Source organism: Crocodylus siamensis, chromosome 5, assembly GCF_052110815.1.
Source record: "Crocodylus siamensis isolate JL-2025a chromosome 5, ASM5211081v1, whole genome shotgun sequence".
Lineage (NCBI taxonomy): Eukaryota > Metazoa > Chordata > Crocodylia > Crocodylidae > Crocodylus > Crocodylus siamensis.
Genome location: NC_143399.1, coordinates 148,059,554 through 148,085,647, shown reverse-complemented (window position 1 = coordinate 148,085,647; position 26,094 = coordinate 148,059,554). Strand labels below are relative to the sequence as shown.

At 42.2% G+C, this 26,094-nt stretch overlaps 1 protein-coding gene across 3 annotated transcripts in view; it reads right to left on the bottom strand.

The window, feature by feature from the left end:
• Positions 1-26,094, bottom strand: part of RFTN1 (raftlin, lipid raft linker 1) — a 152,809-nt gene that overhangs the window by 36,297 nt on the left and 90,418 nt on the right. For all 3 annotated transcript variants that reach the window (XM_090046597.1, XM_090046595.1, XM_090046596.1), the window contains exons 5-6: positions 15,719-16,133; positions 6,666-6,869 (exon numbers count right to left, since the gene is read on the bottom strand). In XM_090046597.1, the coding sequence (XP_089902723.1) occupies positions 6,666-6,869; positions 15,719-16,133 (619 nt within the window). The remainder of the gene's footprint in view (positions 1-6,665; positions 6,870-15,718; positions 16,134-26,094) is intronic.

Genomic DNA, 26,094 nt, shown 5'->3' with positions numbered 1-26,094 from the left:
GTTTCTTCGGTGTATTGCATCACATTGTTAATGTCCCTTATTTATTATTTTGCTATCTGTCCCTGAAGGATTTTTATCACTGAGTCATTGGTATTGTCCATTATGTATATTCTAAGCATATGTACCTTAATGTTTGCTCACTGGGGTTTTTCCCAATCTCCTTAGCCCATTGGCCTGTGACCCTCCCCCCTTGAATCTCCCATATAAATTTGAGAACCCTTATTTTGACTCCTGTGCAGTTTTGGGGGTTCAATACAAGAAGAAAGCTTGTAGCAGAATGAATGCAGAGATGCAAGCAGCCCGTTTATGTGTAGGCAGTTTCTGCCCACAAAAAATGAATAAGCATGTGACCTCCTAGCACACATGAACGTGTGTGTTTGGGACTGAGCACTGTGTCAAATCTAGAAAAGCAGCCATCTAAAACCCTGCTAGCAACCCCCAGGGACAGCCTTTTACAGTTTCAGTTGTCTACAGTAGCAAAATACCATCTGTTCTGCCAGGTATTTAACTTCTCCTCCATTCTTTTTTCATTAATCTTGTTTGTTGTGATTAATCTATTGGAAGCCAGTGTGTTACACTTAGCCAGTCAATTCTCAGATACTAAGTAGGCAAACTGCTATATTCAAACACTGCACTAGCAATGGTCCCTGGGCCACATGACCCATGAGGATATTAAAACAAACCCTCCTTCAAATATTCCGCAGTTGGTGGTGTCAGTTTCCTTTCCACCTTCCTAGCTCATGCAACTCATTCTTCGTCCAAGTGAAGGTTCAGATCATAAAGGTTAAATCACCTTCCTTTAACAGAAAATGTTCCATTATCGCTGCATTTTTTATTAAGGCAGAGATGATCCCCCACTGTGCACAAAAAGCTATTTTCACTGGGCTGTATAAATATTTGATGCAGTTCTCTTGGCAAAAGCTGTTTTAATGTTCTTGCTCATGATTTACAAAAAGGTTCCAAGAAAATATTTCTGATTTTTTTTTATGACAGCTAAACTAGTGGGCAACAATTCTCACTGTTGTCTTTGAATTAGTGAGCCTCCTTATCAATGAAACTAACATTTAGTTTGTTATTGTTCTCACTGAGAGTTACAGGCCTGTGACCTTTGTTGGCCTATATTGGCCTTTGGCTGATATTTATCCATTTTTCATTCTTTCCCCCATCCCTCCAATACATGTATACACACATAATTTTTTTGCGTGTGCAGGGAACAAAAATCCCAGTCACTTTAGTTGATAACATGTAAAGATGCAGGCCAAAAGCATTCCTGATCCAACTCTGGTGCAGGTACAGACGACTCACTGGATCCTAAATATTCTGTTATTCCAAGCAATCCCTGATTTGGTTTTGTTTTTAAAGCACTGTGGTTTTCTTTATTTTCAAAGTTCAGAAGCCAGGACATTCACAGCCTGGTTAACAAACAAATGGAGAAAAGTCAAGAATTCAGAAGACTAATTAAAAAATTCTATAGCAGTCAGTCAGAAATTTCTCAACTAAGGTAGAGCTGTCCAACTTCTAAGCCCCTAGGAGCAGGGGTCGCAGGCCATTCAGGCTGTACCAGGACAGCCACAGGCCACTAGATCACATGGACCGCCCCTCCCCTCAACCAACGCTGGATACAGGCATGGGCAAACCAGGTGGCTGCCCGGGGCCTGGACAGAAAGGGCCCCCTGAAAATGGCAATTTAAAAATTATTATCATTATCCCTGGCAAAAAGGGGCCCAATACTAAAAGTTCACACAGGGAAGCCAGGAGTCTGAGTACAGTGCTGCCCCCAACAATTACACCAGGTACGCCCTGTATCTGCACCCCCACACCGCTGCACTGAGCAGGCACGGTCCTCCTCTGCCCCCTGCTGCAACACAGGCTATGATAACCCTCCCCCCACATATGACCTAGACACCTTCACCTCCCTTGCTATGCCACACTCCTCCAGACTCTATGGCTAGGGCGGGAAGTGGCAGCTGGAGGAGGGAGGGGGAGCCTTGAGACTTCAGCTGCTGTTGCAGCCAGAGTGATGGGGGAGCAACATCCAGGACAAAGCCCTAGGGCCACAACTTCACTCCTTGCAAGCCATGTGTAGCCTGTGAGCCACCAGTTGGACAGACCTGCGCTACGGTATCAAACATCAGTCTGACCTCTGAACCTCATCTACCCTCTCCTTCTTGGCGGACAGACTGCCCACTACCTATCACATGAAAGAAATAAGTCCTTTCTGTTGCAACCTTTTGTCTTCACTGATATAACCAGCAGCCACTCTTCCAACCTTTTTTGTCTAGGAAGATTTGGTTCCATGGTCAGACCCAGAGGGTGGTGGTTGACAGAAGTCAATCGTCATGATGCCCTGTGACCAGTGGGGTTCCACAAGGCTCTGTCCTTGGACCTATATTGTTCAACCTCTTCATTAATGATGTGGACATTGGAGTCAGAAGCAGACTAGCCAAGTTTGCCGATGACATCAAACTCTGGGGCAAAGCTTCCACACCAGAAGACAGGCAGGTGATCCAGGATGACTTTGACAGGCCCAGGAAATGGGCGGAAGAAAACCTGATGGTGTTTAACACCGAAGAATGCAAGGTTCTCCACCTTGGGAGGAAAACCCTGCAGCATGCTTATAGGCTTGGCAGTGCTACGCTGACTAGCACTACGGACGAAGGACTTGGGGGTCATGACTGACCACAAGATGAACATGAGCCTTCAATGTGATGATGTGGCTAGTAAAGCAAGCAAAACCCTGGCTTGCATCCATAGATGCTTCTCAAGCAAATCCCAGGATGTCATTCTCCCATTGTACTCGGCCTTGGTGAGGCTGCAACTGGAGTACTGCGTCCAGTTTTGGCTCCACTATTCAAAAAGGATGTGGAGAAGCTTGAGAGAGTGCAGAGAGGAGCCACGTGCATGATCAGAGGTCAGGAAAACAGATCTTATGACGAGAGGCTGAGAGCTATGGGACTCTTCAGCCTTGGAAAATGCAGGCTCAGGGGTGATCTGATGGCCACCTGTAAGTTTATAAGGGGTGTTCACCAGGATCTGGGGGAACGTTTGTTCACAAGAGTACCCAAGGGATGACAAGGTCGAACGGTTATAAACTCCTCAGGCTGGACATCAGGAAGAACTTCTTTACTGTCCGAGCCTCCAAGGTCTGGAATAGCCTGCCGCCGGAGGTGGTTCAAGCACCTACTTTAATGCCTTTAAGAGAAATCTGGATGCTTTTCTTGCTGGGATCCTATGACCCCAGCTAACTTCCTGCCCCTGGCGCAGAGGGTTGGACTTGATGATCTTCTGAGGTCCCCTCCAACCCTAATGTCTATGAAATCTATTAAAGCTCATTTTAGAATGGAATTTAAGGTATGGAGGATCATCGGGCCCATGTGTTCTGAATAAACACAAAACTTGACTTGTATTTAGAATGCAACACTTCTATGAACACTGACAGGTTTGATGGGTAGAGTGATATACCATGTCCCTGTGGTGCATCATACAGAAAGAGTCTAGCTATTACAGTCTTTGACACTCACCATGAAAGCAGGGAAAGGCTGCTTAGGGTGGTTTGGCCACAGTTTACACAAATGTACAGTGAGAGTCTAGAACCCATAGTTGAAAGGCAAAAGTCAGAAATAAAGGACAGAGTTAAGCACAGTACTGGCAACACACTATTTTTTAGCCTCATGATATTTAATGTGTTTCAGCAACAATGTTCTAAATTACTTTCATTATTTTTATTTACCCTTAATACAACTTTTTGAACTTCCACATTTTTTCACAGCTATAAAATTCTAATAATTTTACAAATTAATTATCTGTTTTCAACCATTACCTCAGTTTAATTGTAGAACTGTCCATTTTTACATATTTTAAGCTATTCTGTTAGCTTAGGAAATAAACAAACCTCTAGGTTCACCCCTTATCCTTGCCTTATCTTTGTCTCTAGCTAGAATCCTCCTCATTGCAATAGCTGAGTTCATGAACCTCCCCAAGACCTCTGTTATGTAAATGAACTTCTGAAGTTTAAATAACCAAAAAATACTTTTCGTTAGCTGTGTTTAAGGCACTGAATTGTACTCTGATGAGGGGCCAAGAATAAATACTTCTATTAAAAATCAGACCTAATTGGACATGTCAGGCTCAGTGACTCATCTTTTATAAACTGCAATTTATATATACAAAATAAGTGACCATTTGTTTCTAAGCAAGTTAACTAGCAATTATGGGACTTGCCAGGAAGCTCTCAGAATGCATTTTATCATCTGAACTTTAGACCTTCCTTTGTTGCCATTTGCTGCAGAATGAAAAATTAGGAATGGCTGTTAATTTCCCAATTGAATTTTACCAGAGTAAACTAATTTTACTGTGCTTTAGCATTCACCCTAGAACTCCTGCCAGCAACAGAATGGGAAGAAAATGTTGTGGCAGCAGTCCTCGTTTCATTTTGTGCCCTCAGGTCAAGGGGTTTTGATCTATTGAGGAGTAGAGGGTAAATGCACTGAAATCAGTAACACTTGAAAGTTCTCAGCATTCACAGGACTAAGCCCTTAATTTCCTCATTTGAAAGGCATACTAATGCATTCCTCCAAGAAAGATCACTTGGTCTATGACTGTTCAAACATCCCTCATTTAGCTAATGCCTTCCTTCCCATCTTTCAGGGACCCTATACATATATTTCAACAGTATTGGTCTCTACAGGGTTGACTTTAAAAGGAAGTACTATGGCCTAGTATGTTGTTGGAACTGCCTATGGAACAAAGACAAATGGGTTCAAACCTGGGGTCCAATGTTTATTTTCACATGAAAATGCAAACCCCATTTCTTTGAGCTATTCTCTCAAATAACACCAGCACAAATTAACTATCATACTTCCCACCACATTGATGCTCTTATCTCAGGGGCATGCAATTATTTCGGGTGAAGGGCCACTTACCAAATTTAGATAAGCTGTCAAGGACCACATTGGTAGACCTGCCCCTTGATGGGTGCCCTGCCTCCTGGTCACCATCTTGTGAATGGAAGTCCTGCCCCCTGTCCCCTGACTGTTACCACCAGAAGGCCCTCCCCTTGCTCCTAGAAATACTCCTTTCAGCAAGGGGTTTTGCCATCTCAGAACCAGAAAAATACCAAATTATATTCTTAAAATCAGGCATCTATAACATTCATTAATTTGATTTCAAAAAACATTTTTGTCCTGATTTACATGTGTTTGTGTAGTGTACATAGAAGTGATTGCACAATAGCTTAAAATGAAGTCTTACTTTTGTATATTGTGGGGCACATGGAGGGATGGGTATAGGTTTGTCTGTGGGTATGTGGTGTGTGGGGGAGGGTGTGGAGTGAGGGAGCATGTGGGTGTGTATGTGTGGATATGTGGAGTGTGGGTGGGTATGAGGTTTGTGGGGGACCATGGTGGAGGGGAGGGTGGCTGGGGTATGTGAGGGAATGTGGTTTGGGGGCCTGCGTGTATGGCAGTGCAAGGAGGGGAGTGTGAGTGCATGTGTGTGGTGAGGTGTGCATGTGGGACATACCCTATGAACACACACACACACACACACACATATACACTCTCTCTCCCTCCCTCCCTCATTGCACACACACACAGTCTCTCTCTCTCCTTCACTGTGCGCACACACACGCGCAGCCTCTCCCTTCGTCATTGCTTTCTCTGTATCTCTCCCCCCTCCCTCATTGCACCATGGGCCCTGTGCTCCCACTGTCCGGTGACGTAGCCGGGGGCCATGTGGTGTTGGAGCACTCAGTGGGCATGCAGGGAAGCAGTGAAAGCTGTGGCAGGCCGAGGCTTCTGGTTGGGGGGGCAAGGTGGGAGGGGGCTAAGGGTGGGGTGGGGCCAGGCTGGCCTTGCTACTGAGTCCTGCTGGCTTCCCCTGGGTCCTACTGCCCCTGGATCCTGTCAACTTTGACAGGCAGCCAGGAGCAGATAAATATAAATGTTCTACATTTTTAGGTGCCCCACAAGTCGAATAGAATCGCTTGGCGGGCCAGATCTGACCCACAGGCCATATATAAAGAATTACTTACAGCAAAGAAGTAACAGTCTTGCAATTGCCCTTGCAAGAGTCTGGGGCAGAGGTGGGCAATTATTTCAGGCGGAGGGCCACTTACTGAGTTTTGGCAAGCCATCAAGGGCTGCATGACAGGCAGCCAGGGGCAGATAAATATTAATTTTCTAAATTTTTTAGGGGCCCCACGGGCAGCCCATGGGCTGCATTTTTCCCACCCCTGGTCTGGGGTCTAACCCTGTATGACACAGAGTAAGTCCTCCTGGAAATACAGAGCGTCCAGGAACATGGCAACAGTTCCTGCTGCCTGACTTAGGCTGTTACCACGAATGCTACACTTCTTGGATGCTCTATGCTTTCAAGAGGACTTACTGTGTGTCACACAGTCAGCCAAGACTGAAAAAATCTTTTCTTTTTTAAACATTCTGCCCTCCAAAAACAAAGTGCATGTATTATTCCGGTGTTTTATATATGAAAAAATATGGTAATATTACCCTGTACATGGCCCTGTGCATCACTGATATGGGATGATCAAAATAATATCTGCTTTGGCCTAACCTAACAACTTTTACCAAACATCTTCACTTAAAAAATAATGACCCCCTTTTAAAGAAAAGCCAGACACAGAGTAGCGCTCTCAGTAAATTCCATACCATTTACCATTCCAATGTTGAACATGGCATTCACCAGTGAGCCTCCTTTTCTGAAGTGATCTGACATGTGCTCCAGCCAATTTGCTTCTAAGCTGTTGACTGTCTGACCATTTCTGGAGATCCTCATAGGAATTGTCACAGTGTAATACTGGCTGCATCTTTGTTGGGTCTTTGGCTTGTTGAAGAGAACAAAGAATTCTGTTGCTAAAAAATGGAATAAAATGGCATTACTATAATAAAGGACATGTTGTATTATTAACGTATTAAAGTATAACACTTCTACCATCCTGGCCTGCTTGTCTTTCAACCTGTAGACCTTCAGGGATGAATTGTCTCCTTTGTGGGTTTGTACAGTATACCATACCACAGGGTCCCAAGTCCTAATTGCTGTCATAGTATTGACTACTAAAAACAAACATAAAAATCTAGTAGTTCTCGCTGTCTGAGGAACAATCTATCGACATACATAAACAACATGCCAGGAACAAATTAACTCTACTGATTGAATTTATTATTGTAGAATTAAAATAGTGCTGGGTAATTAACCAAAACTGTTTATTTATTTGCTCCTACATGAGCTATATGAAGTTCACTGTTACCTGTGACACCAAGGGCACTGCTGAAATATGAGATCTTGCTGAAAATTTAGAGAAAGTTACAATCCTAATGCTATAACCTTTAACTAAAGGAGTAAAGAACACACAGAGCTGGCAAATGAGAGAGTCAAATTCAGGAAGCTACAGTGGACCATACTAAGGACACCAAATGGACTATATTTATTCTGTGACTAGGTCAGGGCAAAGTAGAGACAAGAACAGAGGAACAGGGATGAATGTAAAACATGTAGAAAATGTAGAAGGCCTGTAGGCAGCTTGAAAGTGTTTAAAAATACCATATTAGAGTATCAGGACAAGTGTATAAATCAAAAAGAGTACCAACTGGACTAATAAAACCCTGCATGGTTTAACAGCAGAGTTAAGGAAGCCATTCAAAACAAAGAAAACATCCTTCAAGAAAATGGAAGGCATGCCCAAATGAAGAACATAGGAAAGCTCATAAACTCTAACAGGTCAAGTGTAAAAGCAAAATAGGACAGGCCAAAAGAAGAATTTGAGGAGTGTTTAACAAAAGATGTTAATCATAGAAACTTTTAAAAATACACTAAAAGTGAGAGAATTGGTGGAACCATTAGATGACCAAGGTATAAAAGGTGCATTCAGGAATGATAAAGCCATAGCAGAAAAGCAGAATTACTTCTTTGCATCATTTTTTACCAGAGAAGATACTGGCACCATGGTGGATCGATCCTTTCTAGTAGATAGGTCTAAAAAGTTGGACCACATTGATGTGACAACAGAAGAAGTTTTGGAATAAATCAATAAATACTAATAAGTCACCAGAAGGCAAGCACCCAAGAGTTCTGAAAAAATTCAGAAGTGAAACTGCAGAACTTCGGAAATAGCATATAAAATTTATCATTACATATGGCCTTGGTGCTAGAGGACTGGAGGTTGCCAACATAACACCTATATTCCAAAAGGGCTCCAGAGGTGATCCTGGGAACTACAGACCAGTAAGTCTCACACCCAGCCTTGGTAAGTTGGTAGAATCTATAATAAAGGATAAAACCAGCAGTCACATGGACACATATGATCTGCTGGGGAAGAGCCAACATGATTTTTGTAACAGAGAAATCCTGCCTCACCAATCTGTTGGAGTTCTTTGAGGATGTTAAAACAAGCACTTGGATAAGGGGGATCCAGTCAATATAACAGATTTGGATTTTCAAGAACCACTCAACAAGGTCCCTCAACAAAGGCTTTTTAAAAAACTGAGTTGCCACAGATTGGAGGGAAGGTTCTTCCATGGATTGAGAGGTGGTTACAGACAGGAAGCAAAGGGTGGAACTAAATGATCGCCTTTCAGAATAAAGGGAGGTCAAAAGTAGTGTCCCAAAGACATCTGTCTCAGACCCAATTTTTTTCAATATTTTCATCAGTGATCTGGAAATAGGGCTGCATAGTGAAATCTCCAAGTGTGCAGATAATAACAAATTATTCTAGGTAGTCAGATGACAGAGAGGAGCTACAGAAAGCTCTCACCAAGTTAAGTGAGTGTTCAAAAAAAAGCAGATGAACATCAACAAGTGCAAGTTAATATACATGGGCAAAAACAGGAGAGGATCCAAGGGGGATGCAGAGGCACAAATGCATCCCTCTTTCAGCTGATCATACTGGGGGAGCAACAGCCAGGGAATTTTTTTAAGTCTACAAAGCAAGTAAGAATTCCCCTCCCTTCCCCTCCATGCTCAGCAGCACATTTCTTCTCCTCCCTCCCCCACTGCTACTGCCTCCAGCTATCCCAGGGTAGGGGTGGAAAGCTCCAGAGCCACTCCTGCCTGCTCCAGTTGGGCTTCATGTGGAGCCAGGCTCACCCTGGGACAGGAGCCAGTGTGGGGAGAAAGCAACTTACTTACTGCTGGTGCTGTCTCTAGCCAAGCCTAACTCCACCTACAATCCAGCTGCAGTGGGGCAGGAGTGGCTCTGGAGTCTTCCCTGCTCCTAGGTTAGTAGGAAGAGCAGTAGTTGTAGGTGGAAGTAGGAGTGGGGGGAGGGAAAAGGAAGGGAGGGCATGTGCAGAGGAGAAGGGAAGGAAGATTTTCTACCTGCTTGAAGGACTTAAACATTCTTCACTGCTGCTCCTTTGGTGCAGTATGTGGGCGTTGGTATGGGGAGGCAGGTGAAAGCAGGGGAAGCAGCCTGGTCGCTGCTCCCACATACCCTCATTCACAAAATTATGGATGTGCCTATGAGGAAAAATAACTTCAACCCTGCCAACTGCAGGGTACTGAGCTAGTGTTATGACTCAGGACAGAGACCTTGGAGTCATTATAGATGGTTCTCTAAAAACGTCACTTCAATAAGCAGTGGCGACCACAAAAAGTTGGTCATCATTGAGAAGGGAACTGAAAATGGAGAACATCATCGTGTCACCATACAAAACCATGGGTCCACATCCTCAATACTGTACAGCGTTCTAAAACTGGAAAGGATACAGAGATGGACAACCAAAATTATCAGGGGTATGGAGTAGTTGCCACGCCAGGAGAGACTGAAAAAGGCTAAGAGACTTTAGTTTGGAAAGGAAAAGGCTAAAAGATGATATGACATCGTTTTATAAAATCATAAAATCCCAGCAAACAGGGAACTGTTGTTCACCAAGTCCTAGAATACTAGCACTAGGGGGCACCTATTGAAACTAGTAGGAAACAGGTTTAAAAGTAACAAGAGGAAGTACTTTTTTACACTGCAAGTAGATAACTTGTAGAATTCACTGCCATGGAAAGTGGTAGATGCAGATGGTATAGCCATGTTCAAAAAGGAGATAGACAAAGTCATGGATGAGAATAGCTGTTGGAGATGTTTCCTCTGGAATCTCTAAAGCAATAAGGGTGGATGCCATGGAGGGGACAGAGGACAGATCACTCTAGATCTATCCATTTAATGCTCTTTATCTAAAGCATCCACTTCTGCCACCGCCAGAGACTGGATACAGGGCTGAATGAACCACTGGTCTGACCAAGTATGGCACTTCTTATGTTCTTACGTAATGGTGTCATAAAGTACCTCAAAAAGTGAGGACATCATAGTTAGATATTCTTGTTCATCATATAGCTTCTTTTCCATGTGAGGAGTGGTCAATTTACTCTCACCATTGACTCAATGACTTAATATGGGCCACAAAAATCACCAAAAAAATTTGCAGAATTGGGCTAAGGGGAAGTTATGAGATACAAACAAAATTCTCAGGAAGGCACAGCTATTAGTAATATTTCTAAAATGGAAATGGTCAGTCATTATATTTTTATATGATGACCTAATTAACAGCTCATAAATAGTCAGGCTTCCCATTACATTCAAATAGAGAAGGAATGAGCTGTATCAGTTTGAAACAATGATTTTTGTCAAAGGGTACAAATTACAGGTGTCTTGTTGACTTAGAAATATCCTTACTTTATTCTTCCAATCTCGTATGTTATAATCTAGATAGTGACTCAGATACTGCTCTCTCATGGCAAATTCACTGTGGATCTAGAAGACTGAAAAGTAAAAGGGACAATCCAGATAAAATAATACTCAGTGTGCATGTCTACATGTGCATTTATGCTGGCTTAAATTTACTATGCAGTAAACTACTGCACAGTAAGCGGGAATAGGCCAATAGGCTAGTGTCTACACATGCAGGTGTTAAAACATATTACCAGTGTATGTGTGGTCTGACTTGGGACAGAAATTTGATACCTGCATCATGCAAGTCAGCCTAAGATGCCATATTTACTGTGCAGTAATTTTGGTTACTGGTCAGTAAATGCTCATGTGTAGATGCGCCCAGCGTGAGCAAGGACAGCAAAGTCAGGTCTCCAGAGGATTACAACATGAGAGATTTAGCTAAAACTTAGTTCAAATAAACTTGGTATGGAGCAAAAGTAAAGAAAGACTTGTCAAGAACAGAGAACCTTAGAGAAAAGATGGATACTATCTCCATATAAAGGAAGATTATAAAGGGATAGCTGATGGGTGCTGGAGAAAGTAAACAAGACATAACATTATTACCAGAAAAAAATGAACAAACTGTCAATTGGGATTCACTTGCTATTTACTGCTTTTATAGAAAAAAACAAGCTGATGCAGTAACTTCAAAGGGCATGTAAACAAAGAAGCATAAATATTAAGCAGAGACGCTAACTACCTGCAGATAAATCAGAATATCAGGACATGATTATTAATTCCAGAAATAAAAGGAGATTTTTTTTCTGAATATGATAATAAGCACATCCTTTACTTTTTTAAACACAAAAATGGTGAAATACGGGGTTTGGGACTGTAAAGATCTAATACCCAAGGTGAAGGAAGTTTTTCACTGGTTTCAGTGGGAAATGGATCAGGCCTTTGAGTGCAGGAGTAAAGGTAAAAATATAAACAATATAAAATGTTCAACAAAGGACCTGCCCAACCTGATTAAAAACTGTTAATGGTAGATACAGCAAAAATCCTTTTGGTATGGTTTCAGAAAACAGTACTTTCCAACAAGCTTTTAAAATATTTAGTTAGATTTTGTCAAGTCCACTTAAAAGTCATTTTCAATACAGGTCTGGAGGACCCCTTCCTGAAAGCTATTTACAATGGTGCAATTTTCAAGTTTGGACACAGCTACAAATATATGGGGCCAGAAATACTGAATTCAAAATAAAATGAGATACGTAGAATGGAAATCTGTCTAGAAAATGCATCATCATCATCTGTCTAGCACTGTAGGGTATCAGTTCCTAGCAGATATAAAAGTAAGAAAAGGTTCATGACTAAATAATCCCATAATCTAAATTCTAGCAAGAGAATAACTTCTATTTAAGCAGATAATTGCTTGAGGTGACAAAGGAATATGAGGAAGCCCTTGTGTCTTGTGCTTATGTAGTCAGTGAGAAAGTCCTGCATATCTGGGGGAAGTACACAGCATTTAGCAATACACGTACAAGGGAGTAGAAAATTTATTTAAAAAAAAAAGGAAGAATCATGAGCTCTACAAAATCCAAAGAAACACCACAATCTGGGAAAATATAAAATACCTACAGGCTGGGGAACTCCCTTCTTATCAGTGCAGAGGCAGACAAGGATCTTGGAGTCATCATTGATGCCAAGATGAACATGGGCCGGCAGTGTGGGGAGGCAGTCAGGAAGACCAACCGCACCTTGTCATGCATCCACAGATGCATCTCAAGCAGATCCAAGGAGGTGATCCTCCCCCTCTATGCGGCCCTGGTCAGGCCGCAGCTGGAGTACTGCGTCCAGTTCTGGACGCCGCCCTTCAAGAGGGATGTGGACAACATGGAGAGGGCCCAGAGGAGGGCCCCTCGCATGATCAGGGGGCAGCAGGACTGGCCCTATGAGAAGAGGCTACGGGACCTGAACCTGTTCAGCCTCCACAAGAGAAGGCTGAGGGGGGGATCCAATGGCCTGTTACAAACTAGTCAGAGGGGACCAGCAGGCACTGGGGGAGGCCCTGTTTCCCCAAGCACTACCAGGAGTGACCAGGAATAATGGTCACAAGCTGGCAGAGGGTAGATTCAGACTAGACATCAGGAGGCGCTACTTCACGGTCAGGGCAGCTAGGATCTGGAACCAACTTCCAAGAGAAGTGATACTGGCTCCTACCCTGGGGATCTTTAAGAGGAGGCTAGACAGTCACCTTGCTGGGGTCGTTTGACCCCAGTACTCTTTGCTGCCAGGGCAGGGGGTCGGACTGGATGATCTGCTCAGGTCCCTTCTGACCCTTGAAACTATGAAACTATGAAAAATGATGAGAGAGAGACCCTTAGTCAAAGAATGAAATTAAGATTATGCAAACAGTAACAAACGTTACAACTTTTTCCAAGGAGAAGGAAAGAAGCGTGAAAACCAAGAGAAACTAGAGCTATCTGATGAAGAAAAAAGGCAACTAAAGAAATGGACAGGGATTCTCTACCTCGGTGTTCACAACAGAAGACAGAAGATGATGCCAAAGGCTGAACTACATTTTCCAGAGGAGGAAAAGCAAGTACTGTAAGAACTCAAGGTCACACAAGAAAAATAAATGTGTCATGCTATTGAGGTAATGTATTTGTAAATATCCTGCTACAGGTGAGTTAATTCATTTTCTCTTTCACAAAGTTATCTTTCCAGATCCCTACTCTCAAATCTACCAGCATTGCTCACCACAGATATTTGATCTTAAATTCTCCAAACTCAGAAAGGTCAACAGAGATTAAGAAAATGAAGGGAAGTCAGCAACTGAGGTAAATTTTTCTTGAACTACAAAGGCCTTAAATTCAGTTTTACAGCTAAAAGATCTTAGCAGATGTGCAAAAAGGTGGTCATGAATGAGACTCCCAGAAGTCTGAAGGCAGACAGAGGAATGGGATGAGAAACAAGAGAAGAGGTGTTCTTCAGACTGTACAACAATGGGGCTGGGTATAGGTACTATACTTTCACCAGTATAAGTGATCGGAAACTGATCTATACCCATAACAGAACAGAAGCTCAGCACACAAAAATGGCCTATACCTGCAGCAGAACAGAAAGTGTTAGGCATACAGACTGGTTTAAAAATGGCAGAACCCAGTCTAAAATTTGTGCCCCCTTACCACCTACCAAAGGGCGAATGTGTTTTCGGTTCATTACCAATCTAACTATGCCACTTACAGAAAACCATGCAACTTAGATCAATCCCATGTCAAGCTTTTTGAATGCCTTTACCTAGCCTGGAAGTCAGCTTGGAACCAGGTTTCCTCATTCTAAGTATACTGTGACACAGATAAGGAAACAAAAAATAGGGTTAACAAAATCTTTAGAGGACAGCAATTAAAGTCTTTAGTGGGCAGCAAATGTAGAGAAGGGCAATCAACCTATCAATGCATTAGACAAGAAAGTGGGAAGATTCAGGAAGAGGATCTCACAATTCAGTGTAGAAAAGTGCAAAGCACACACAGAAAACAGAACCTAGGACATGTGAATTCACAAAACGATTATAAAGGAAAATAATCTGTTTGAATTGGGCATAATTTATGTAGCAGCATAAATAAGAAACTACAAATGTAGGATATTTGAAGTTCTAACATAGTTCAGGATAAATTATTTTCAATAAGGGGTCAGAGAGTAGGACAACTAGCTTGGGTATACCTTGACTAAATCTGGCTGCCTAACTTCCCAACAAACAATAAAGTAACAGCCAAAGATGGCTAGTTTAATTCAGGAACTCTAAAACCTGAATTATACGAAAGAAATCAGGCCATACTTATTAGCAGGGATCCTGGTTTTCTCTGATAAAAAAATCCCCAATTTTCAGATTAAAGTGTAATCCAAACTCCACATTTTTCTATGATTACAATGAAACACATCTGTATTATATATACACACACAGAGAGGGAGGGGGAGAGAGAGAGAGAGAGAGAGAGAGAGAGAGAGAGAGAGAGAGAGAGAGGTGTTTCATTGTAATCATGGAAAAATGTGGTGTTTGGGTTACTTTTTTAAATCTGAAAATTGGGTATTCTTTTATCAGAGAAAACCAGGATCCCTGCTTATTAGTCTTTTCCACAGAGAGTGGCTCCCACTGCCACATACAAACTCCCACAATGAACAAAACAACTGGTCGAATTTTTGCAAAATGTAAGAAAAGGACTGAGACCTACTCTTCTTAACTGAAATGATTACTTGTACTTACAGTTCATACTAGAAAATTCAAATAAGCAACACAGTAACAGAAGCCAGTATAAAAAGTAAAGATAGACAGGCCAATGGAAGAAATAATGATAAATTGTTAATCATGAGTTTCATAGAACCATAGAATCACAGATTTGGAAGAAACCTCAAGGGTTGTCTAGTTTTAACCTCTTAACACAAATGTGAGATCTACTATATCTTTTCATTCCAGACAAATGCTTAATTAGTCTCTTCTTGAAAGCTTCCAATGAAGGAAATTCCATAACATGTCTGAGCACATTTTCCCACTAGCCTATTGTTCAGCTAGGCAAGTACAAGAGGGAAATCAATCAAATTTTGGTGGTCCAAGGACATCAATATTAAATGCAGGGATCAACATCAAACAAGTCCAGCTGAACAATATCAAAAAAGAGTTAGAAAAGTTTAACTTGACGTGTAAGATCTTTAGCACATGACAATGTAACTAAAGTCAGCTTGAGGACAGAACTCCAAACCTGACATGGCAAATTCCCCTGCAAAATCGGTTCATGACACCATCACATCAAAGGCAGATAAACCTCACTGATCATAATAGAGCTGCATCTACTTACACTAATTGGTTTTTGTCATCTGGTCTTCTATTTCTCCTACAGTTTCCTATACACTTAAGCTATCATGAACTGTGCAGCTAAGTTTAAGAATGGGCTCAAAGATTTTCTTTTTCCCATTGTGTACACTTGTTTCTCCAAGGTGTTGTGGACTTAGTAAAGGCAGTTTTAAAAATTAACTTTTGCATAGCAGAGTGATCACTACAGTACTTACTTCCAGTAAGAGGTTCTGCACATATTGCTGATGCATCACTTTCTGTTGCCCCTTCCTTCTCATCCGTGGTTTCTGTTAGCCTTAGTGACAGGTTCTCCTGTTGTAACTGCTCTCCATTTTCCCCTGCAGAATTGAAGCTCAAGTGCTCAGTAACCTGTCCTTCACCCTCCTGACTGTCACTTGACTCTGCACATTGGTCAATGTTTCCCTCATTTGGTGTTGGAGTCTTACATCCATTAATACCATCTGTTTTCTCGTTATCCAATGAAGCATGATCCTCAGGATAGCCCAATGCATTTTTTACATTTCTCACTTGTACAGAGTTGTTACCAGTGGGCATCACAGTGTTCTTCTGGGAATGGTACTGAGGTATAACTCCAACAAACTTCAAGCCTAGACTTGCTGCATCGTGAATCTACAAATCACAGGAGATTAAAAGGTTTTAATTTGAAAATTATCTTATACCAAAATAAATGTTTTGAAAATAACATGTCAAAGAGTCTAGCATGCCATTTTACTGCTTTATCTGCTACTCTAGGAAGCTGTCGTAATCATCTTTACGTAAAAAAATTAAATTCTAGAGAAGTAAAATTATGCAAGTTATTTATGTAGCCTGTAAAACATAAAAATACAAAGAAGAAAAAGAAGGCTCAGTTATATGCATTGGCTTTCTTCCAGGAAATGAAATACCTGTTTGAAAGCCTTCCTTAATGTCAGATTAACATATTTAGAATTACCCAAATCAACTTTTGGTATCAGTGTAATGAAATTTGGGGTTAACACTGGTGGGGTATTCCCTGGGTATGCAGGGGAAAGTTCATAATTTTTCCTGTATACATTAATACCACAATTCTTTCTTTGTTCCTTATTTTAAATTTAAAAACAAATGACAAACTTTCACATGATGAGGTTAAAAAAACCAAAGGACGTTCAGTACCATTTAGTAGCTGAACTAGAGGTAATAGGAGAAACGACTGTATGGATGAACAAGAAAGTACGATATGCCATGAAAAGAAAAAAGTATTAATAATGCCTTATTTTTCAGTAAGCAGAATAATGAAAAAATGTTGCAATTATTTGGACCATCTTATTTCCATTTAAGAGCAACAAAATGCATAAGCCAAGTAGAAAGCAGCCTACAGAAGATTCATAACAGATCAGAGAGTGGCTGGTGGATGTCTTGCAGTTACACAGGTTTGACCTTACTGACTAAACATCTGTTAAATTGTATGGGTTGTACCAATGTAGTAGGAGAATTTGATGCACAAGCTGCACTATCACAGAGATGAGACATATACACATGCAGGTTCAAAAAGCATCCCCACAGTGAGAGGGAAAAAGTAGTGGGTTTCAAATATAGCTGTGCATCACACGTGTATTCTTTTAATTTTTTTGATTTTACCAAAACTCCAAACTACAAAAATACACGGTCTCAGAATAAAGAAGTTCTTTCACCTGATATGACTGCCATGTAACTCTTCATAATTAGAATATCCTAATTATTCCCTGCAGTATTGTTTAAAACATACATAAATAAAAGCAGTATAGGTCCTTTGGAAAGAAGAAAAGGATGGATCCTCAGGGAAACCCTCACATGATTTCCAATGCACAGTGGTGGGAGATGCACAAAGAAAGAAGTTTGCACTGTGAACAATAGGCAGTCAATTTTAAAAAAAAAGAGGAAGTTTGTTTCTGCATTTGCCCTCTCTCAACCTCCCCAACAATTTTTTTTTATGAATCATCTGCTTCCTGGTAATCACATTACCGTGCTTAACATATATACTACCTACAGATTAAATCTGATCAACAAAAATAACTTCCTCTTTCAAATCATTGTTATTTTTTCCATGTTTAATGAACTATTAAAGACTGCAATAGCAGGAACTGAAGCACGATTGCCCAGGAAACAACGCACCAGTCAGCAGGACATACATGCACGTGTTTAGCCCGAGAGACATGAGCTGCCAACTGGAGCTAAACTCATTGCTGAGGCAGGATAACAACTGGATTGCAATCTCCTTTGAATTAGCACTGAAGTAAAAATGCTATTTACAATGCCTTAATCTAACAGAAGAAAACATGACAGAATTACAGGTTTCCATAAATAAATAGTAGTATTTTATTTGTATTAGACTAGAAGGAAGTCAGTATGTGAGCAGCTTCCTCAGCTTGGTTCAAATGAATACAGATGACATGACAATATGTTTAATGTGTCTGCCTCCCTATTGCAATTTTACAAATACTTTTAATACACTCATTATTAGCTAGGGTTACAAATTCTGTTCATCTTCCAGTGCTAATGTAAATTGCATTTGTATAGTAAGATGCCAGCTCAGCTAATTATAGCAATGTAACTAGTAGTCAACTGCCAGGGTCCCTGTACTGTACAGGTGCAATAATTTAATGTTCTTGGAACACTGGTTGTCAACCCATACCAGGCTAATATGCATCATACCTTGAACACAATGGTTTCCACAAGTACTGCAGCATTGTGTTAATATCTGAGCACACCCAAAAATGTGTTCATTTTTAAAAAGAGCTGTTTTTGAAAACCAGCTCTAGCTAATCCTCATCACCCTAACAGTGCAGGAAATCTTCAATACAAACTGAAAATAAAAATATTTTTATGGAATTTATTTCAAAAGTCCCTTACAAATAAGTTCATAGGCAATAAAGCAATAAATAGAACATAACACCCATTTCCAATCCCATTACGTTTGTTCCCAATTAAATCAGTGGGGTAATCATATTGGCTAGAGCCTGAATTGATTCAACCTTTGCAGGTTAGTCTAACCTGGCTTGGCTGAATCAGTTTGTAACTGCACAGACATCCCAGACATGCAGGCACATGCCTGCAGTAGCTCAGGCTAGACGCTGGGGGGTGCTAGAGCAGCCCATCCCTTCCTTTCTCTTCCCTTCCCTTCCACAGTACTGAGCTGAAGGGACAGGGTTTGGCCAGGCCTGGGCAGGATGCTCTGACCAGCCCAGCAGGGAATAGATAACAGTGTTGATCACTCCTAACTTAGTGTTTATTACCCCATTAAGAAAACAATAGAGGGACATTACTGTTGATTCTACCTGTTAATCCAGCACCGATGGTAGCCAGCATGTGGTCTGCTAGCTAATACACAGACACCTCAGCAAGGCAGAGTGGAGGGGGGAATTCCTGCTTAGCAGGGACCGGTGAGGGTGAGTGGGGGAGCAGCCCGCAGTCTCTGCTGGAGTTGCAGCCAGGGAGCAGAGGGGAGGGGCCAGCGCTGCTGTAGAGCAGAGAGCCTCTCCCAGCCCAAAGAGCATGCTGGCTCAGGCTAGAAGCCAGGGGATGCTAGAGCAGCCCTTTCTTCCCTTTGAGTGCTGAGCTGAGGGTGGGCATGGCCAAGCCCCAGCAGGTTGCTCTGATTAGGGATGAGTCTCCCCCCACTTTTCTGACCAGCCCATCAGGGAATTGATAACACAGTGTTTATCACCCCCAACTCAGTGGTTATCATCCCATTAAGAAAACAAGAGAGGGACATTACCCTCTGCCAAAGCATTATCATCCGCCAAAGCAGGGACCGTAGCTAGCATGTGGTCCGCTATCTAATGCTGAGAGGTGTCTGCGTAAGGCAGAGCAATCCCTGCTTAGAAGGGAGTGGAGAGAGGAGGAGCAGAGGGAAGCCAAGTAGATGCCTGAAGTCTCTGCCGAGCTCCTGCCAGTGAGCAGAGGGGAGGGACCAGCTCTGTTGTGGAGCAGAGAGCCCCGCCCAGGCCAGAGAGCATGCTGGGATGCTGGTGGAGTCTGGTTTATCTTAAACCAGCAAGGGGTCTGGGACAGACATGGCATAAACTGGTTTGACCCAAATCAGTTAAATCTGATACTACATTCAACCAGGTTTATCTCAAACTGGTTTCAGCCATTTTCAAACTGGTTTATGTGCACTGAACATCTGTTCTGTTACAGGTTTAAACCAGTTTCTGATCACTTAAACTGGTTTATCTGTACTGACTGTCCTTAGCCATCGTTACAGTTCAATGAGCTAGTGGAATTAGGTTACACTAGCAGCTAAAGAAAAAGTAGAGCCCAGTCAGGTGATGCATCAACAGATGTAACAATTGTTTTCTCCCTTATCAACACTCCAAAAACACATGAAGGACTTGAACCAAATAATTAACTTTTAGCATTTTATAGTTTCAATCTACAGCATTGTTAGTTTGGTTTTAGGAATCCTATCTAGAACACTAAGAAATGTATAGTTTCTTCTCTACAAGCCCAAAATGCATGAATTAACTTGAGTCAGTGGCATGGCATCTTACAGCCTCTGTATTGTGTTTGCCCTTATGAATTCACTAGCGAAGTGCCTGTCAAGAATGATGGGAGGTAAAAAGGCAGGGGAGAAGCTTGCTAACCCTAACTTTTTCCCATGCTGTTGCCGTCTCCCAGGAGCAGGTGGGGGTACCTTGCCCCATAACATTCACTAATCCTGCACTTATGCTGAAATACTGTTTTGCCATCCTCTCCATCCCCCTCTGCCAGCACTCTGCGCCACCACTGACTCCAAGGAGCACAGCTGGGAGGGGTGGAGGGGGTGAGGCCAGCAATGTTGGTCTCACCCCCCTGCTCCATCTCTTTCATTCCCACTGTCATGGCAGCACTCCGCCATGCTGTTGCTGCCACCTCCTGTCTGTAATGCTTTAGGAGCACTGATTGTTTCATGGGCGACTGGTGCCACCTTAGTCAGGGAGGGCACATGCCTCCCCCCCTCCCCCCAGCAAGCATTCAGTGACTGGGACATTGGGAGGGGGAGGATTCCTCCCACGATCAATCTCGCTGACCAGGGTGGGGGGGAGTCCCCCCACAGCCAATCGCACCAACCAGGAAGCAGCCACGGTGGTTCATCCAGTGCTCTCACTCCCCAGCTGGTGCTTGCAGGGGCGACACCAGTGCTCCTGCCTGCCCCCCCGACATCGCCTAAGCAGGGAGCGTGACCTGTCAAAGGGTGCACCAGCACTCTCAGGGGGTGCGCATGCACGCCCATGCACCTACTATGCATTGCCACTGGATTGTTTGTTTCAGCAAGCAATCAGAGTTCTCCTGGAGTGTTACAGACAGACAGACAGACAGAGTAAGCCCTTTATTATATTAGAATAAAACAAACATTTATTTAAATCTTCCATGTTTTAAAAATATATTGCTACATTTTCTCAGGATTTTTCAACTATAAATATCAAACATTTTGGTAAACATCTTTTTGGAACACCAAAAGGCCATTGACACGTACCTTTATTTTAGGTTTCAGTTGCTCACTAAACTTTATTGACAACATTTACAAATCAGTTTTTAAATAATCTTTGATTATGCATTCAAATGATTTACAGCAAAGATATTATTTTGGTTTGTTTGAAAAGGATCAGTGTTTTTACCAATGATAATAATCAACTCTCCCCAGCCTATGTTTCTTTCGAGGCTGAAAATGGGCTTGCCAAATTTCAGTTCACAATGATTATGAAGTAGCTAAAGTAATGCAGCTAAAGCCCATAGGAAATCAACTGAGAATAAGTCCTAAGGTACAATGGGGCTAAAGGTGGGTGCTAGTATAAGAGAATGTTGGGGTGAAAACCTAAAACTGAATGAAGTGGATGGTACATGGGCAGTACATAATAAACTCATGACAGACCATCTTGGAGGAATTACTCCACTAGCATCAATGGCTCAGGTCTAGCTGTAAAAGGAGCATTCCCAAAAGCTTCTGCAAAGACACCCGTGCATAAGCTGTTTTGGAGTGAGGCTCAGAATAAATGTTCAGCTGTTAAAAATCAAAAAGTAGAAGATGGTTTCTTGTTGTTTCATACTGTATATACTAATTAGATGACTGCATATTTTTTTTAAAATAGCAGCATGATATATGTATTAGTGCTACAACCTGTTCCTTGTCAAAGTTGAATGTAAGAATAAGGAAGAAGCATTAAAAACATCTGCTCTATGTGCAAGTATTAGCCAGATTAAATGAAATTCAACCTAGTATATGATAAAACACTGAATTTTACCACCAAGCTAGATGTCACAGAAGAGGCTTCTAATAACAGAGCTACAAACAAAAAAAAAAAAAAAAATCCCAGTGGCATGACAGGTTGTGCCCAGAAGCTGTATGACTAGATGGAACAGAATGGCTGTTTTTATCAGCCAGCTGCAAAGTTCTTTGAAGCAGTGCAGGTTTTTTGCCCTGCAAGGCATCCTCTATTGGTACGCACAGAAAATCAAATCTGTTCCAACATACCAGCCTGTGAGGAAAATATCCCAACAAATGAACAATTTAGAATCAATGTAGGGGGAAACACATTGAAGTTGGACAGAATGAAAAGAACACAATTCAGTTTTGGCAGGCTAGCACAGAATATATTCCAGATTGAACAAATATTACAATTGGTTGTCTTTCTGTGCCAATCCACAGCACAAATGGTGAAAGGTCCTTTTCACATTATGCTGTACTGCTAAATGAGAAGCACAAGAGCATAAAAATAGAGAAACTGCATCTGTACAGCATGCTACAGCAGAATGAAAACATAGTTTAAAACTTCTCTGAGCTACATGTTCCAGACTGTTTTTAGATTATTTTATTGAAAGCTGTGGTGTTTTTAAATATGTTAAAGTTATCCTTAAAACCCTGGAATTTGTCAAAAGGGAAATGGCAACAACATTTTAAAATTTAGTGGAAATTTCTTGTTTCTTTCCTCAGATACATATAGAAACACTTCTACAACATTGTAAAGTATTAGTTGGTGGATACTAGACATAATAATATGGGCTGGTCTACACAAAAACTGTTCAACAAAAAATATTTATTTTGTTAAACTGGGATAAATCCCTATGTAGGAACATTCCTCAACTTGAATACAATTTAATTATACCGATAAGAGTGCCCCAATTTTAAAACAGATTGCTTAAATAGGTATATATTTCACTTGTAGACAGGACCTATGGCTATACACAATTTATCGTTGTGTATATAATTTATTATTTTGCTCCTAGAAAAGTGATATTTTTTCTTTGAGGCCAAAAACCTCAGTTTTATCCATTGCTCTTAAACTGCAAATCACCTCCTGACTCCAGTGGGAAGAAGAGTAGATCCATTACTGTAAACACCCAAACTGGAATTTGGCCAGGTTATTTGGAATAAAAATTCCAACCACTTGTGAGAAGAGTGATGGGTTTTACCCAACTAGATGAAGGTATTAGTTTCATACCTCAGCAAAAAAACAGCATTTCAGCGTAAGTGCAGGATTAGTGAATGCTATGCTAAGGTGGTAAATCAGACCGCTATCTATGGAATCACTTCCAGAAATGGGAGCATTTTCCTTGATGGTCTTTTAGTTACAAAACAGGCTGAGCTCTGCTTTAAAGATCTGATAAAACTTTACTTACCTGGTAGTATCAAATAAAATTAAAAAATCTGATTGAGTACTAAGCAGGGATCCGGGTTTTCAGTTTGCTAAAGAAAAACATGGAAAAATGCAGATTTTCTCAATTGAAGAATACTGCAGATTTTCTCTTTCAATGAGAAAAACACAGATTTTCTTCTTTAAAGGAGAAAAGTGCGGGAAACAAGGTTTCCCTTTGCAGACTGGCAGAGTTCCAGCCTGCGATGGGATGGGAGGAGTGAGAACAGGGCAGTCAGGTAGGGGGCACCAGGTGCATGTGCACATGCATGTGGCAGCCAGACAGTGTGAAGAGCAGCTTCTGCAGCTCCCCGCAGGTAACTCTGGTGTGGGGCAGGGATTGAGGCACCGATAATGAGGGAAGGAGGGAGTTGGACAGAGCTGGGGACACTTCAGCTGGAGCAGTGTGTGGGGCCTGGGGCTTGGGACCAGGGCCAGGGCAGGAATGCATGGTCAAAGGGCCTAACTGGGGAGTGGCACAGAGCCAAGGGCAGCTCATCCAGGGAGCAGTGGTGGGGCTGGCTCCCCAACGCTGTGCACACTCCCAGGAAAGACATGGGGGCACTTGCCCCCCAGATTCGCACACCAGGAAGGGGCAAATGTGGGCTGCCAGCTGCAAGCTCAGGATCCCCACCCTGCTGCACTCCCCCCACAATAAACATTGTGTTCAACTGACACCTATATATAATGGCTTTTCATTTTAATTGAGGGAATACACGGTTTTTGGGTCTTTTAAGCAGAGAATTTGCAGGTGTTTTTATCAGGGAATTTCAGATTTTTAAACAGAGAAAACCAGGATCCCTGGTTATAAGCAACATCATCTATAAAGAAACCCAGATGGATGGATGGAGACATTTTCAGTTCAATAAATAAACATTTCTGAATGAATCTTTCCCCAGAAAGTTCTTTAGATAAAAACACCTAGCAAAAGGTGCATTCTTAGCATCTATTGCCTGCAAAGACATATGCATCTCTGAACCAGTTAGTCTTTAAGAGTGAGGACATATGTTTGTGGGAACTGGTTCAAGTTAGGTGGCTTAGTTTAAGTTTCCCAAACTTGAGTCAGGATCCATGCACGCATGTGTTTTCCATTTGCAGGCAGCCAAAGGCAAGTTAGGTTGGAGGCAGGGGTACAGTTGGGGGGGTAAAGACAGCCTGATCAGGGGGTAAGGAAGACGAGGGAAGAAGCATCATAGCCTCAGGGCTGTGGAGACTGGCTGGGCTCTCTCAGCCCTGGAGCTGTGCTGTGAACATGTATAAGCATTTGCCAAGCTGGGTTAACCCTCATTAAATGCTGTTAACCCCATGTGAATCTAAAGTTAGTTATATCTAACAATAACAAACTTTAGATCAGGCATGTCATTTTTAGGACAACCTAAGTCCTGCAAACACTTGCCTACCCAGGTTAAGACTGACCTAAGGTGTCAGTCACCCTCCCTACCTTCTGTCTGACATTTAATATTGAATAACATAGCATTTTTCATGCCACTTTCTCTAATTGCTTAGAATGTTAATCTGTATGTTACTCCCAGGGCTAGGGATAGACATCACACATAAACTGATTTAAGTGATCAGAAACTGGTCTAAACCAGTAACAGAGCAGATATTCAGTGCATATAAATCAGTTTGAAAATGGCTGAAGCTGGTTTGAGATAAACCTGGTTGAATGTAGTATCAGATTTAACTGATTTGTGTCAAACCAGTTTTGCAATGTCTGTCTCAGACCCCTTGCTGGTTTAAGATAAACCAGATACCCCCTGCATTCTGGCATGTGGTCTGTGCTGGGCAGGGCTCTCTGCTCCACAGGAGGGCTGATCCCTCCCCTCTGCTCCGTGGCTGGAGCTCTGGCTACAGACTGCAGGCAGAACAGGGTCTCTCTGGCTTCCCTAGCTGCTGGCTGCTCAAGCAGGAAATCCTCCCCTTCCTCCCAACTCCCACAGCATGGACCCCAGTCCCGTGGACCTTAGGCATGTGGTATGCTAGCTAATGCAGACATGTGTGTGTCTCCAATTTCACTGGGCCAGGCAGACAGAACAGTGACCGCTTAGGGCTTTTTTGGAGCTAATCAGCAGGTCTGCTGGTAAGCTGCTCAAGAAGAGTTTGAAGTAATGGAGAAAAGCTATTGTTTTACTGATCGGGTGATAAACACTGTTATCATCCCCTGCTGGCTTGCTTGCCTGTCAGTTTGCTGCAGATAATATAAAGGAGGAGGGAGGGAGATTGAAAAGTTCAGTATCATCAACAGATGCATGCACTGCACCACCCGCCCCTTGCCTCAGAGTGCTAGCAGGGGGCTCGGGTCTGGCAACACTTCTGCCCTTTAAGCAGCGACTATGGAAGAGCCTGGGATGGTGCAGGCAGACCTCCCTAATCAGAGGTCCTGCTGGGCCTGGCCATGCCCCCCTCAGCTCAACACTGTACAAGGCAAGGGAGGGCTGCTCTGATGCCCCCCAGCTTCTAGCCTGAGCTATTGCAGGTATGTGCCTGAATTTCCTCAGTCCAGAGAGAATGTATGTCCACTTACAAACAGGTTCAGATTAGCCAGGTTAGACTAACCTGCAAAGATTGAATCAATTCAGGCTCAGGTGTTTTGAATGTCTGTCCCTAGCCCAGGGGGTGATGATGCTTAGGGAATCAAACACTTTTTGAAAGTTCCAGATAGTACTTCACTTAAAATCAACAAGCACAAAAATTATGGTGGCCCAAATGAATAACAAAAGCCTATCTTGTAGGCAAGGATTTTCAAACATGCATACCACTGATTTTAATAGACAAGTGTTGTAAACGTCTCAAGTGCTTGATGCCAGAACTAGAATGTTTTGGCATGCATCCAGAGTAAACGCAGTTGTATTAATGCCACCAGTACATACTAATTCACAAGTCTGCAGTGTTTCTGAGGTTAGACTCAATGGTGACTTAGGTAATATTTTTTTCAGAAGCTAGTGATTAGAACTGAATGATTT